Source organism: Myodes glareolus, chromosome 4 (assembly GCF_982192425.1).
Source record: "Myodes glareolus chromosome 4, mMyoGla1.1, whole genome shotgun sequence".
Taxonomy (NCBI): Eukaryota; Metazoa; Chordata; class Mammalia; order Rodentia; family Cricetidae; genus Myodes; species Myodes glareolus.
The window spans coordinates 17,281,817-17,295,354 of NC_142029.1; the positions used below are offsets into that span (position 1 = coordinate 17,281,817).

General features: G+C 41.6%; 1 protein-coding gene across 1 annotated transcript in view; it reads left to right on the top strand.

Annotated features, from left to right (window-relative positions):
- The first annotated feature begins 5,825 nt into the window (after positions 1 to 5,825).
- Nptn (neuroplastin) overlaps positions 5,826 to 13,538 on the top strand; it is a 75,046-nt gene continuing 67,333 nt past the window's right edge. The window contains exon 1 of the mRNA XM_048424225.3: positions 5,826 to 6,032. Coding sequence (XP_048280182.1) covers positions 5,942 to 6,032 — 91 coding nt within the window. The 5' untranslated portion in view covers positions 5,826 to 5,941. The remainder of the gene's footprint in view (positions 6,033 to 13,538) is intronic.

Sequence of the window (13,538 nt, forward strand, 5' to 3'; positions counted from 1 at the left end):
GTGCATTCCAGCATAAAGCCATTTCCCCAGCCTCTCAGGGCACGAGTAGGCATGTGTGTGTTGCTCTCCCCAGGAAAAGTATCTTAGACAATACTCCCTCATGCCAGGTACTTTATTAGGACTGGGTCAAGAGTCCATCCTTACGGAAGTTTAGAGAAATCATATGCAAGTGAAATTGCTTCATGAATAAATAGCAGATCCCAGCTGCAACGAGATAGGGGGAACAATGAGTATGTACATCGGGGAGGCTTAGCTGAGCCAGAGCAGCTAGAAAAGGCTTCTCTGGCTATGAGATTATTTCACTTTCATTTTAAAATCGGGCCTGTCTGTCTATCTGTCTGTCTGTCTGTCTATCTGTCTGTCTGTCTATCGATCGATCGATCAATAGATAGAAATACAGATATAGATAGTCTCAAATGTCTCCAATGTCTGTCTGTCTATCGATCTATCTATCAATAGATAGAAATACAGATATCTATCTATCTATCTATCTATCAATAGATGGAAATACAGATATGGATAGTCTCAAATGTCTCCAATGTAGTTCTGCTAGGGCAGGCGTACTATGTGTATATGTGTTCTAGTTTCTGCACAACTCCAAAACACTTGGCATTGCCAGGTTTTAAAATGACCAAATGAATGCACACGATACATTGCCTCCTTTAGGTGCTCATTTTCATAGTAGAAGGAATGATACCTAAAGGACAAGAAATAGATCAGGTACAGAAGATAGACTGGTGTGACTTTCAAGCATGCCTTCCCCACCCCGAATATAGCGAGGCTTCAATGTGGGAAGAAGCAAAGCAATGACAAAGAACTGACAGGGAGAGGGGTGTGGGGTGGTTAACACTGAACACTGGCCTGCAGGAGACTGTGTGCATCTGGCCGTGCACACATCAGCCGTAACCAAAGTTAACAACAAAAACGTAAATGTCTGGGCTGTAGAGGTGACTCCCTTGTTAATAGCAATGCTGCTCTTTCACAGGACCCCAGCTTGATTCCCAGCACCCACAAGGCAGTTCACAACCATCTGTAACTTCAGTCCTAGGAAATCTGATGCCCTCTTCTGGTCATTGTGGACACTGCATGCACATGGTGCACAGACATAAATGTCTGCAAAATATCTATTTACATAGAATGAAAAAAATGAAAAGGTAAATGTCCTACAGAGCAAGACTGATTTCTTTTCTTTTTCTTTCTTTCTTTCTTTCTTTCTTTCTTTCTTTCTTTCTTTCTTTTTGAGACATGGCTTCTCTCAGTGTAATGACTTTGGCTGTCTTGGACTTCATTTGTAGATCAGGCCGGTCTTGAATTTACAGAGAGCTGCCTACCTCTGCCTCCTGAATGCTGGGATTAAAGGCATGTGCCACCACTGCCTGGTGTAAGACTGAATCTTAAACTACCACCCAAAACAAAATAAACCATGCCAAACAAACACATGAACAAAAAAACCAATTGACAACTGCAAACCAATGAAACAATCAATCAAAGAGAAACTCAGGAATTTCCTATTGCTCTGGAAACAGGGAGAAAGTGACCGAAATAGAATCTGTGATCTTCTCAGCAAATGAATACTTGGAACTGATGAAATCTGACTTGGGATGGGGTAGAAAACAAAGCATTCCTTGTATGTGACCACTGTAGATGCAAATTCAGGCCACCACATATAGAATAGGCTTGCTGGACAAGGATGAGTGACCTTTGGAGGTGTGAGATTGTGCATAGAAAATGAAGATATTCAGGGTCTGGAGAAATGACTCACCCATTAAGGGCACTGTTGCTCTTGCTACAGATCTGAGTTTGGTTATCAACAGTGACATGTTGGCTAACAATGGCGGGGTTCCAGAGGATCTGTCACCCTCTTCTGGCTTCGATGGGCACTGCATGCACATGGTGCACATTCATACACATAAAATACAATTAAATAAATAAAATTGGTTTCTTTAATTAAAGGAAATGAACTCACACTGAGGTGCAGGCATGAAAGTCCCTTTCAGCCATTAGTTCTCAGTCAGGTTGTGGTTGTCTCAGGAAGTTGCTGGAGACTGAGAGGGGGGTGTGAATGATCATAGTGATGAACCAAGGACTCACTTCATCCAAACTTGACCAAGAGGGAAAAGTAGAATGGAAGGAAGAGAACTTGGTGGGATCTGTGGGTCAGCAGTCTTGGTGAGGTTGAAGAATTCTAGCAAATGGGGTACCAGCGCAAGGAAATGAAAGTGTAGGTGCCCTTTTGCAGAGTAGAGCACTATATCTCCTTTGAAGGGGATGATTAAAGTGTCAAGTGGAACCTTGGTTGGTTCCAGTAAGAAGGTTGTTGGAAATGAAAAGGTAAAAGAACGGAGATGCCAAAGTACTGAAGAGGTTGTCCACACAATCGTTGAATTCATATTTGGAGTTCAGAGACAGTGTGAGGAGCTGGAAAGGGCAAGGAAAAGATTATATTGATTGGAAGGTCAGATGACAGCAATCAAGATGAGTGGGACAGTATATATGAACAGAAAAAGATCTGTGCAGGATGAAGAGAGAAACCATTAGGAAGTTCAAGGTCATCTCTAGGAACTCTACTTCCGCATCCTTTTCACCAACCTTCCTAAGGCAAAATCAGTCAAACCAAACCAAGGGAAGCCTAGGCGGAAATTACAGGCTTTCCCACAAGGGGGCGCTACCAACACTGGAACGAAGACCTCCAAGGGAGGTCCTGGAGGCGGAAGGCCTCTATAGGCTAGCTCTTCTATCCTATACATTACAAAGAATTTAAAAATCCTTGGACACACCTGCAGTTGGAGTTTTCTTAGTGTGAATAAATAATTATTGGTTTTGTTTTTAGACAGGGTTTCACTCTCTGTAGCCTAGCCTGACCTTGAACTTGCAGTGATCTTTCTGCCTCAGTCTCCCAAGTATTGGTATGAGATACTATGTCTGGTTTTGGCTAGTTTGTAAGTCATACACAACAACAAAACCCCTACATTTCTAAATTCCTTTAACAACGCTACCGAATCAATAGAAGATTTTAGCTATGCATTTTAACAACAAAAGGAAACCGATAATACTGCTGTTGTCATGTGGGACTTGCTGACATTTTCTTCTAGATAAAAGGGTTCTTTATAACGCAGTGTTTTTGAGAGCTGATTGGTAGCACTCATAGTTAGGAGGTTCCTGATTCACTTTTTGTAGTCATGATATCGCAGCAGTGGGGAGGGAAACTGTAGGCTGGAGTCTGAGCTGTAGTGGTGTCATGATCAACATTGGAATCTTGCCATGCGCCAGAAATGGCTCAAAACATTGCACATAAACTTACCCAGTTTTTCTTATCACAGTCTTTTGAGGTTGCAGTGATCATTGTCTCTATTTGACAGATAATGTCAAGAGAAATTATTAGGCCACTTGGGCAAAGATGCCTAACTCATAGATCCCAGTGATACAGTAAGAGCAACCCTGAGGGCTGGAGAGGCAGCTCAGTGGTTAAAAACACTTACTGCTCTTGCAAAGGACCCAGGTTCAGTTCTAGGCTCTCATATGGACGCTTACAACCATTTGTAACTCCAGTTCCAGGGGTTCCAACGCTCCCTTGTGGCCCCCACAGGTACTGCATGGTACACACACATACATGGCAAGCAAAGCATTCATATAGGTAAAATAAAAAAAAAATTAAGGTTGAAAAGAACAAACATCCTTGAATCTCAATAGTTAACTCAAGAGATGTTATCTGCTCTGTGTGGGTGAACATGAGGGTTCAGCTTATTGTGTTAACTCAAGGATCTAAGTGGATACACATTTCCTGTTGACATGCATTTTCACTATCACAATCATTACTCATTATTACCGAGGCAAAGGAGTTTAAAACCCTGGAAATGATGCTTCAATTGGAAAATGAAGCATGCCACTTCTCAAATTTCATTGGCTGAGCCAATCACATGCCACTCCCGACTTCAAGAGGGCAAGGAGATGTGTTTCTAAAATAAGCCTGCCAGTGAAAATAGACTGCCTGGCATCAACACTTACGCTTGGAGATCTTGAGCAAACCATGCCATCTCTTAGTCTCAGTTTCCCCTTCTACAAATGATAATTTCTGTAAGGATTTCTCATTGCAAGGATAAAATAGGTATGTTTGTTATGGTTTCTAGGAGGCAGAGTGGTTGCATTCAACCAAAGCTTCCATCAGCTGAGAATCTTGGCTTCACTAGAGACAGCCTGGATAATTGTCCTTACAGGATGTCAGCAGAATGGCCTTTGTTCAGACGAAAATACCTGCCAGCTCTTTTATTGCGCGCGTGCACCCCCCCCCCCCCCCATGAGGTTTTGAACTGCTTTTCCTCTGTGAGCATACTGCAGTTGTAGCACTAGCCCTTTAGCCCTTGCTGGAAGGCTCAGTCTGCAGTCATTAGTTGTCTAGTTCCTGGGAAAGCTGGAGGGATTGTGAGGGTCTCCTTCCTCCAGATTCTCTGTTCAAAGGGTTTAAAGACAGGTCAGCAGACCAGCTCACCGGTTCTCATGTTTAAGTCACAGACACGCCCAAGGACGCCTGTTGTGACTCACTCCTTTGCTAACCACAAGTGCTGAGGGTGGTACAGAAAAAAAAAATTAGCAAGCCAGCTCCCCCAAACCTATGCTTGTGTGTGCTTGTGTGTGAGCAAGCCTGCCCACACTTGGAGGCCAGGCCTCTTTTGGGTATCTGCCTTAATTATCCTCCACTTCAGTTTCTGAGGCAGGGTCTCTCTCTCTCTCTCTCTCTCTCTCTCTCTCTCTCTCTCTCTCTCTCTCTCTCTCTCTCACTGAAGCTGGAGGAGTTCAGCCAGGTCCTCCAGTTCTCCACCTCTCCTGCCGTGGCCCTGTGGCCATCTTTTCCTTTTATGCTGGGGAATTCAGGTCTCCATCCTTGTGCTGCAAGCATTTTTACCGACTATGGCATCTCCCCAATATCTTCTTTTCCCAAAGGAGACATTTCTCTAATTTTCATGCAACATGGCTAAACTCTTTTTTTCTGACCCCTTTCCTATGGGTCATTAGACTCTTTCTAATCTCTGATAGATTAGGCTAAACTGTGAACTGAGTGTAAACTATTACAGGTTTCTCTACCAAAGATTCTGCTATCACTTGACACATGACGACTTCCTTGTAGAATTGTATTTATGGCCCTACAATTAGACTAGTTAACTTTGGGCCCTCAGAGCCTGTGAAGCTAAAATAAGGCCAAAGGGGTGGGGGAGGGCATAGGTAGGGAGGAAAAGGAGGACACTTAAAGGCAGAGGGAACAGATGTCCGCGCAGGAAGGCACAGCAAGCGTGTAACACTGTCTGGGAGGGAAAAAAACAGGAGGCAGAGAGGTTGTGGCCAGACACCTCTAGCGGTCTCTGGTCAGAGTCCAGAAGGAAGAACAGCAGGTTTTTCATAAGGGACAATGACAGGAAGCTTAAAAGCAGGGTCTGGTGTATCCATTTCTGAAGCTTAGAGCGGTAACGCAAGAAAGGCAGGATGGGTGGAGGACAGATTTTGTTTTCTCAATGCTTCCTCTCATTTATGGGCACTAGGATTCCACCGAAGGGAAAACTGTACTCTCCCGTGCTCTCCTCCGTCCTCCCCCGTAGGAGAGCGGGCGGGTGGAGTCCCCGCCTCGCCCCATCACGTGGCCAGAAGCGCCCTTTGCACGTGACCTCCCTTGCGCTAGGCCAATCAGCCTCCGCAGGGGCGGGGACTTCGGGCGAGGGCCTCTTCTCGCGAGCCTTGCCGCAGGAGCTCCTGGACCGCCCACGGCCGCCAGTGGAGGTCTCGCGAGGCTTAGGCGCTGCGGCGGTAGGAGGAGGACGGGGAAGGACGGAGCTCGGCCGCGGCAGCCTCCCTCGCTCACTCCCTCGCGCGCTCGCCCGCCCCCTCCCTCCCTCCCCTCCCTTCCCCGGCCCCGGCCCCGGCCCATTCGCTGCGCGCTCTCCGACTAGGGAGGATGTCGGGCTCTTCGCTCCCCAGCGCCCTGGCCCTCTCGCTCTTGCTGGTCTCTGGCTCGCTCCTCCCAGGGCCAGGCGCTGCTCAGAACGGTAAGCCGAGGGGCCGGGGGCGGGCCGGGCGGGGGCGCCGGGCTCCAGCAATCAGAGGGGCCGGGCCCAGGCCTGAGGGGGCTGCCGGAGCCAGAGCGGGCCCCCGGGCTGAGGCGAGGAGGCGCTTCGTCGAGAGTGAAGGCGTCGCTTGTGGTGCGGTGCGAGCCCGGGGCGCTGGAGACAGGTCCGCGGCGTGGGGCTCTGCGCTCACCAGGAGCTGGAGTAGCGGGGGCGGCTCTGGAGAAGACAGCGGGAGACAGGCGTTAGAGTTTGAGCCGGCGGAGGGGTGTTGGCGGCGAGAGAACGGGGCTCCGCGGGCGCTGACACCCGGGATTCTACTGGGGATCCGGAACCCTAGTGACATCCTGAAAAATGGGAGGCGGGGGAAGCTGGGGTGAGAAGGATCCTGAAGAAAACCTAGCGGGAGCCGACTGCTTGAGTCTCTAAGGAGAAGGGTTATAAGGGATTAGGGGAATCTTGGATTTGGGGGTAGAGGGAAGGTGGGCGGAAAGATGATGGAGTGGGTTGACTGCAGTGGGGGACCTGGAAAAGAGAAGCAGCAGTGTCTCCAAACGAGCTGGGGGAAGAGGGCTGGGTTTTGCCAAAGAGGGTGGAGTGCTGGGCATTCTAGGGTAGCGGTTGGGAAAGCAAAAGGGAGTTTCTAAATAAGGAGAGGAAAATGATCAGAGGATGGGGGAAAGCATTAAAACTGAAGTAGAGGAAACATCAGAGAAGTAAAGGGTGCCCGGGTATATAGAGGTGGGTGTGGGGGAAAACGAAAAATTAGGGAAGGGAGTAAAATGCAGGAAGTCGGGGGTGTAATGTTGCTTTGCAGCGTGGTAGATACCTTGGAAGGGGATGAGTTGTGGCAAATGCTGTATGGTGTTGGTTCGGCCATTAGGGAGGGCCGGGGCACAGTCTCATCCGCAGTGGTGGGATTGAGGGCAGTTGAGCGATGACAGCGAAATGGAGTTAAGTGGGCTTTTGAGATCTGAAAGTTTCAAGACTATGAATAAATGTTATTTCTGAGGGACATGGATGTGGCCTTTGGGATGTGTTCATAGTACAGTGGAAGTGAGAATGGAGTTTTGAATTGAAGCTTTTTAGAGAAGAGGGTGAAAGAAAATAGACACGGTGGAACTAAATACTACAGATTCTGATTGACAGCATTGTCACAGCTCCGTTGCCGAACTGATCTTTCAGAAACAAACTTAAAAGGATAATGAACCTATTTCAGCTATTGTGGAAACAACTATTATGAGATTTAAAGTTTTTTTTATATGAAAAAATTTTAAGACGTAGATTAGGGACAGGGACCCATAAATTCGTTTTAATCTCAGTATTCTTTGTTGTTAGGCTAAAACAATTAAAATTGCTCTTGTTTGACCTTAAAATGGCTTTCATTATAATAAAATCACTCAAGAGTCATTGGAGTTGAGTGTTCTGAAGAGAAACCGACCTGAAAATGCTAGAGGTTACTGTGAAAATATATCACAGTATTGAAAAAAAAAATCACTTTAAGTATCAAATTCTACTGAGGGAATTTTATGCGCTATGGCTTTGTTTCTGCATGGGTCAGAAAGGAAACATCTTTCTGTCTCTTAAACTGAACATCCTAAGGATGTGGGTGCCCCCACCCCTTCCTCCTTAAGTGGAAAGGTCTGAAGGGAAATGGTAGAGTTAGCCCGATTGCTTGCTCTGTCAGTCATCTATGTAATAACAGTGTGAGTTAAATTCTGATTTCAGTTATGTGTGGGCTAGCACCTATAGGTGAGAGATTCTTGATCGGAGATGTTTAATCTCTGCTGGCATAAATTGTTACTGATGATTTATAATACGGTAAATTGTAGTTTCTTAGCAACTAAGGCAAGGTTTTTTGGATAGGCCTAAAAGACATCTGGCTGCTCTCAGTGGTAACATGTTCTAAATGCAGCATAGTACAGCTTTCCCTTGAAATGAGCTTGGATTTAGTCATGTGACAAGACTAGTAAAGTGAGGATGAGCCAGTAGTTGATCCTAATGAATGTAAATTTAATTCAAGAAAGAAATGGTTACTTTTGAGTTGATATGGTTAAGGATGACATTTTAAAGCTTTCTGCACTGTGTCTCAGTGATAATATTTAAGCTTCTATTGATAATAGTCCTGTAATAGTCTGATTTCATGTCCTAAAGGTTTACTCTTTATACAGTGTTTCAGAAAGAGATACCATGTTCCATATAATACTGATTTGTTAGACGTACAGATTATCTTTTTAAAATAATGATTTGGAAAATCAGTGGTAGAGTCACTGCTTCTGAGTCAAAAATGTGGCAGTTTAGGTTAGGCATGTAGAACTTTTTGAAAAGGCTTCAGTTTTCATTATTCCTAAATGAAGAATTTGGTTTAATTTAGATGACCCACGGCATCTCTTTTAACTCCACAAGGAATCTAACCCATTATTGCCATAGGGATTTAAGTAGATTTCATTTTCCATATAAATATCTAGACTTGTAAGACCACATTGTCAGGTTTCCCCCCTTTTTTTGTATGTATCACCTACCAACAATACAGTTGTAAGGTATAGATTTTAAATATTTAAAAATGTTAGGTTAAAATTGAATGTTAAACCAAGCAGTATAATGTGATCTACAGCACAAGCTTTGAACACACTTACAGCTCTTATTTTGTTTGTTTGTTTGCTTGTTTTTATTTTGATATGCGCGCCCACGTAGTTTTGGTTGGTCCTAGGGCTCAAACCTTTGGCAAGCATACTGCCATTGAGCTATATATTTCCAAGAACTGGGTTTGAATTCTAATTCTCTATAGCTGAGTGACGTGAGTAAGGCAAACATTAGTTTGAGCTGTGAAATGGGGATTACAGTGTTTGCCCTTAGGGATGATGTAAGGATTAAATGAGGCTAGTTGGATTTCAATTTGGCAATATTTCAAGTTTCAGTGACGGTTAGCCATTACTGTAATCCTTAAAAAGTAGTATGATTGTACTGGGCAGTGGTAGCCTTTAATCCCAGCACTTGGGAAGCAGAGGCAGGCAGATTTCTGTAAGTTTGAGGCCAGCCTGATATACAGAGCGAGTTCCAGGACAGGTACCAAAGCTACAGAGAAGCGATGTCTTGAAAAACCAAAAATTAAAAAAATTTAAAAAAACAAATAAAAAAGTTGCATGATTGTTTTTCTTCTTGTGACTATTAAACACTTGTTAAAGCTTCTGTCATCATGAATATAAACAAATAGGTCATTTGTAGGTCCCTTACAGAGATTTGTGCCAACCATGTGGCTGCAATTGAAATTCTGGTGAGGAAGTCCATTTGATTGGGAGATTTTTCCACGACCCCAGGACATAAACACATTTTCATAATGGCCAGGTGTTGCCTTTTCATAGAATACCATTGTTGTAGAGAAGTAAAATGCAGTACCTCGAAGACACTCAAGAGGTTTACAGATGTTAGCTGAATGAATGCATGTGGATGGAGTGTAAAATGTAATATGTTCATCTTGAGATTTATCAGATTAGATAAATAATACTGTTAAGTAAGAGCAAATAGAGAATCTAATTAATTTTATTGTTAGCAACTGCATTTGAAAAACCCATTTTGTTTAGGTGATTCTTGATAGTTGTGGACATTGTGCTCATAACAATGCCAGTATCTGCACTAGGTGATTCATGAATCTCTGCCAAGTGCTGTTTGCTTCACTTGTTTGACAGTTTGCTATTGACTATCTTCCCTCTTAGGTGAACTAAAATGAAGAGCAGAAAGATAATCCTTATCAGTTGTAGTCATGGCACAAATAATATGACAAATGTCAAGCAACAGATTTAAATGTAATTCAACTCTTATTTGACCAGAATATGGAACCTGCCTTTGAATAAAGTCTTTCCTAAGGAGATCATATATCTTTAATCTTTTCATTGATTGAATGAAATACCAAACACAAATTTGTCAGGGGCCTGGGAGGAAAGACTGTGTGGCTATATTAGAACATATTTCTTGGCTTGTTTTATGTAGTTATTGAGTCTGTATTAGAGAGACAGATTTTTGTGTATATGTGTTGACAAACAGCTTAACCTGTGAGTATGCCAAAGTTTAACAGAAAATGAAAGAAAAATCCTTAAATATAAATATGCTCCACAGTTAATTTACTTGCTAAAAATTAAGGTTATTTTGCATGAGTTTTATTTTCCTGAGAAATTATCCTGTTACAAGAAATTTCTTGCTTTTTTTTCAATATAGTTTTGCCGTGAAACATTTTCTTGTCGGCTCTAAGACAGTGGCTTTTGGGTCGCGACCCCTTTGGGAATCAAATGACACCTTTTCACAGGGGTTGCTGCATATTAGATGTCCTGCATATCAGATATTTACATTACGATTCATAGCAACAGCAAAATTACAGTTATGAAGTAGCAAGGCAAATAATCTTATGGTTGGGGTCACCACAGTGTGAGGAGCTGTATTAAAGGGTCATAGCATCAGGATGGTTGAAAACCACTGCTCTAACGTAATATTTCTGTACATTCATTTTAATTTTGTTAAATTTTTTTAGTGGCGATGAGATTAAATTTAGGGTTTCACACATGCTAGGCAAACCCCTGATCTTATATGTTATTTAAAACTTTCTTGGGACGGTTCATGGCTCCTCTTCCAAATGTTCAATTCACAGAACCCACATAGCAATCAATTCACAGCAATCTGTAACTCCAGTTCCAGGGGATCTGGCATCCTCACATAGACATACATGCAGGCAAAACCCCAATGTACATAATAAATAAACATTTAAAAAAAAACTTTCTACACTTATGTACCTGTGTGTGTGTTTCTATGTATATGTGTGTGGGCATTCATTCTTTCGTACGCCTGTGCAAGTCATCTTCTCTGTAGATGATCTTGGGGAGTGAACTCAGGCTGTTAGTCCTGGTGGTTTGTGGCAATGCTTTTACCCTCTGAGCCATCTCCCAGTTCTATTTTTAAAATAAGAGTTTAACTGAACTTCAAAGGTGTGACTTACAAAAATGCTCCGTGAGTTTGGATGTTTTTAATTAAAGTGTTCTTCTGAATTGGGAGCTAGGTAAACTGTTTTCCCTTTGTCTCATTTTGCTTTGTTTTTTGAGACAGGTTCTTACTGGGCAGCCCAGTCTGACCTTGAACTCAGATCCTGCGTGCTAGACTGTAAAGATTTTTATGCTTTGGAAAGGAGATTGGGTGTTGTTATCTGTGAAAATTAAACATAGAAAAATGAGTGAACATTTTGAATACCATATGAAAGTTGTCCAGTGAAATTTTAATAAATAGTTTGATAATAAAATTATGCAGAGAAACTTTGGAAAATGAAAAAAGCTTTGTGAAATAATTTCTGATTTTTAATTCACTGTTTAGCTTATTGTTTATAACAAGGGCACAATCTGGACAGGATCAAATATAATGAATGAGGTTTTGAAACAGAGGGAAAGCCAGAAGGTTACAGTAGGACAAGGAAAAAAGTTGAATGTATGAATAAGGAATGGATGGATCTTCATTTGAGGAACATTTGGAGCAATAGAAGCTGCTGGAAAGAATTGTAGAAGAGGGACTATAGAAATGACTCAGCAGTTAAGAATACATACTGCTCCTGGCAGTGGTGGCGCATGCCTTTAATCCCAGCAGATCAAAGGAGGCAGAGGCAGGTGGATCTTAGTGAGTTTGAGGCCAACCGGGTCTACAGAGCAAGTTCCAGAACAGCTAGGGCTACATGGAGAAACCCTGTCTGGGGGCGGGGTGGGGGAGAGAATGAAAAAGAAGAAAAAGGATGCATAGTGCTCTTCAGAGGATGCTGGTATCTCACAACTGCTTCTGACTCATAGTCTAGAGGATACAAAAATCTTTGGCTTCTGTGGGCATATACCCCATAAAAATAGTAAGAATAAATCTTAGAAAAAGAGTAGTAGAGACATTTAAGTAAATTGACACATCAAAATTGTATAAGTGGTGCATAAGCACTTCCTTCCTGTGAACAAAAACAATTTACATAAATGAACAAATGACATTGATACTTTAATTTTTTAAATTAGTTTTAATTTAAATTAATTTTAATAATCTTAGACCATACATTTTAAAACTCATTTGTGAGGCTTTTAAGAGTACTTTTTAAAAAGTTCTTAATTTTAGTTGATAAGCGTTAGTTTTAGGAATACAGGAAACTTCCCTATAAAAATGAATTGATTATAAACTGATACATTTTATTTTTATTTTTTTAAATATTTAAATATTTATTTATTTATTTATTTATTTAGTATACAATATTCTGTCTGTGTGTATGCCTACAGACCAGAAGAGGGCACCAGACCCCATTCCAGATGGTTGTGAGCCACCATGTGGTTGCTGGGAATTGAACTCAGGACCTTTGGAAAAGCAGGCAATGCTCTTAACCTCTGAGCCATCTCTCCAGCCCCCAAACTGGTACATTTTATAGGCTTATATATACACAAACTCACTTATTTAAAAGTGATCATGTATAAAAACATGTCTAAACTTAAAAGTGAGTATGTTTCTTGATTTTCTAGTGGTCTTCTTGTTTTCCATTTCATATATACAAAGACAAGACAAACTATATTTTAAACCTAATTAAGTAGAGGTTATTTTGAATAGATTTCACATAACTTTTAATTAGTGTGTATGGAAATGAGGTTTTCTGATGTTTAAATAATTTCCCAAGTGTTGACATTTTTGGTCAACATAGTAAGTTAGGGGACAGTATTTATGTTCCTCAGTACCTGGTGCCTTTTCGATTTGTGTCTTTAATTTTTCAAACTAAAAACAAAAAGCTCACATCTGACCGTCACTTAAAACAATAGAATCTACTTGATGGTAATACCCTATGCTGTCTTATGCTAATAAGTACTCAGTAGTATCATTGCATTTCTGAAAAACAGTTATATGTTTAAAAACTAACCCTTATTAAACAATGTCAATTTTTAGTGTTTTGTATCTTTTCCAGATGTGTATCAGTTTGGATATGATTTGCTTTCCTTTGTATTAAATATTATTTCAAATTGATCAGATAGACATACGAGATGTTGTGAAATCACTGTGTATATTATATAAAATTATGTTGCAGAACATTAAGTATCCTATTACACCAACAATGTTAATCACACTCAGGTGTATCCTCATACTCTAAAAACGATTAAACAAAATACATGTCAAAACCGCTGTCTTCCAGTTCTAAAAATGACTTAGTTCTGTTGAGTTTACCGTGTAGGTACTGCCTCTAATGGGTCTTTATAAGCTTTTAGAAACTTAGTTTAGGGAAGATGATAAATATTAAGACATGTATTGTTTTGAAATCTGACTTTCTCTGAGTATACTTCAAATAGTATTTGTAACTGTTTTAAGGAAGGCAGAGCAGTGTCTGTAATAGTGCAGAAATTGCCAGTGTGAATTAAAAACAATTAAGAAATGAACATTCTTGCCAGATAGGTATTTTGTATTTTTTGTTGAAAATTGTTTGGCTAATGAAGAGACAATGAAATGACA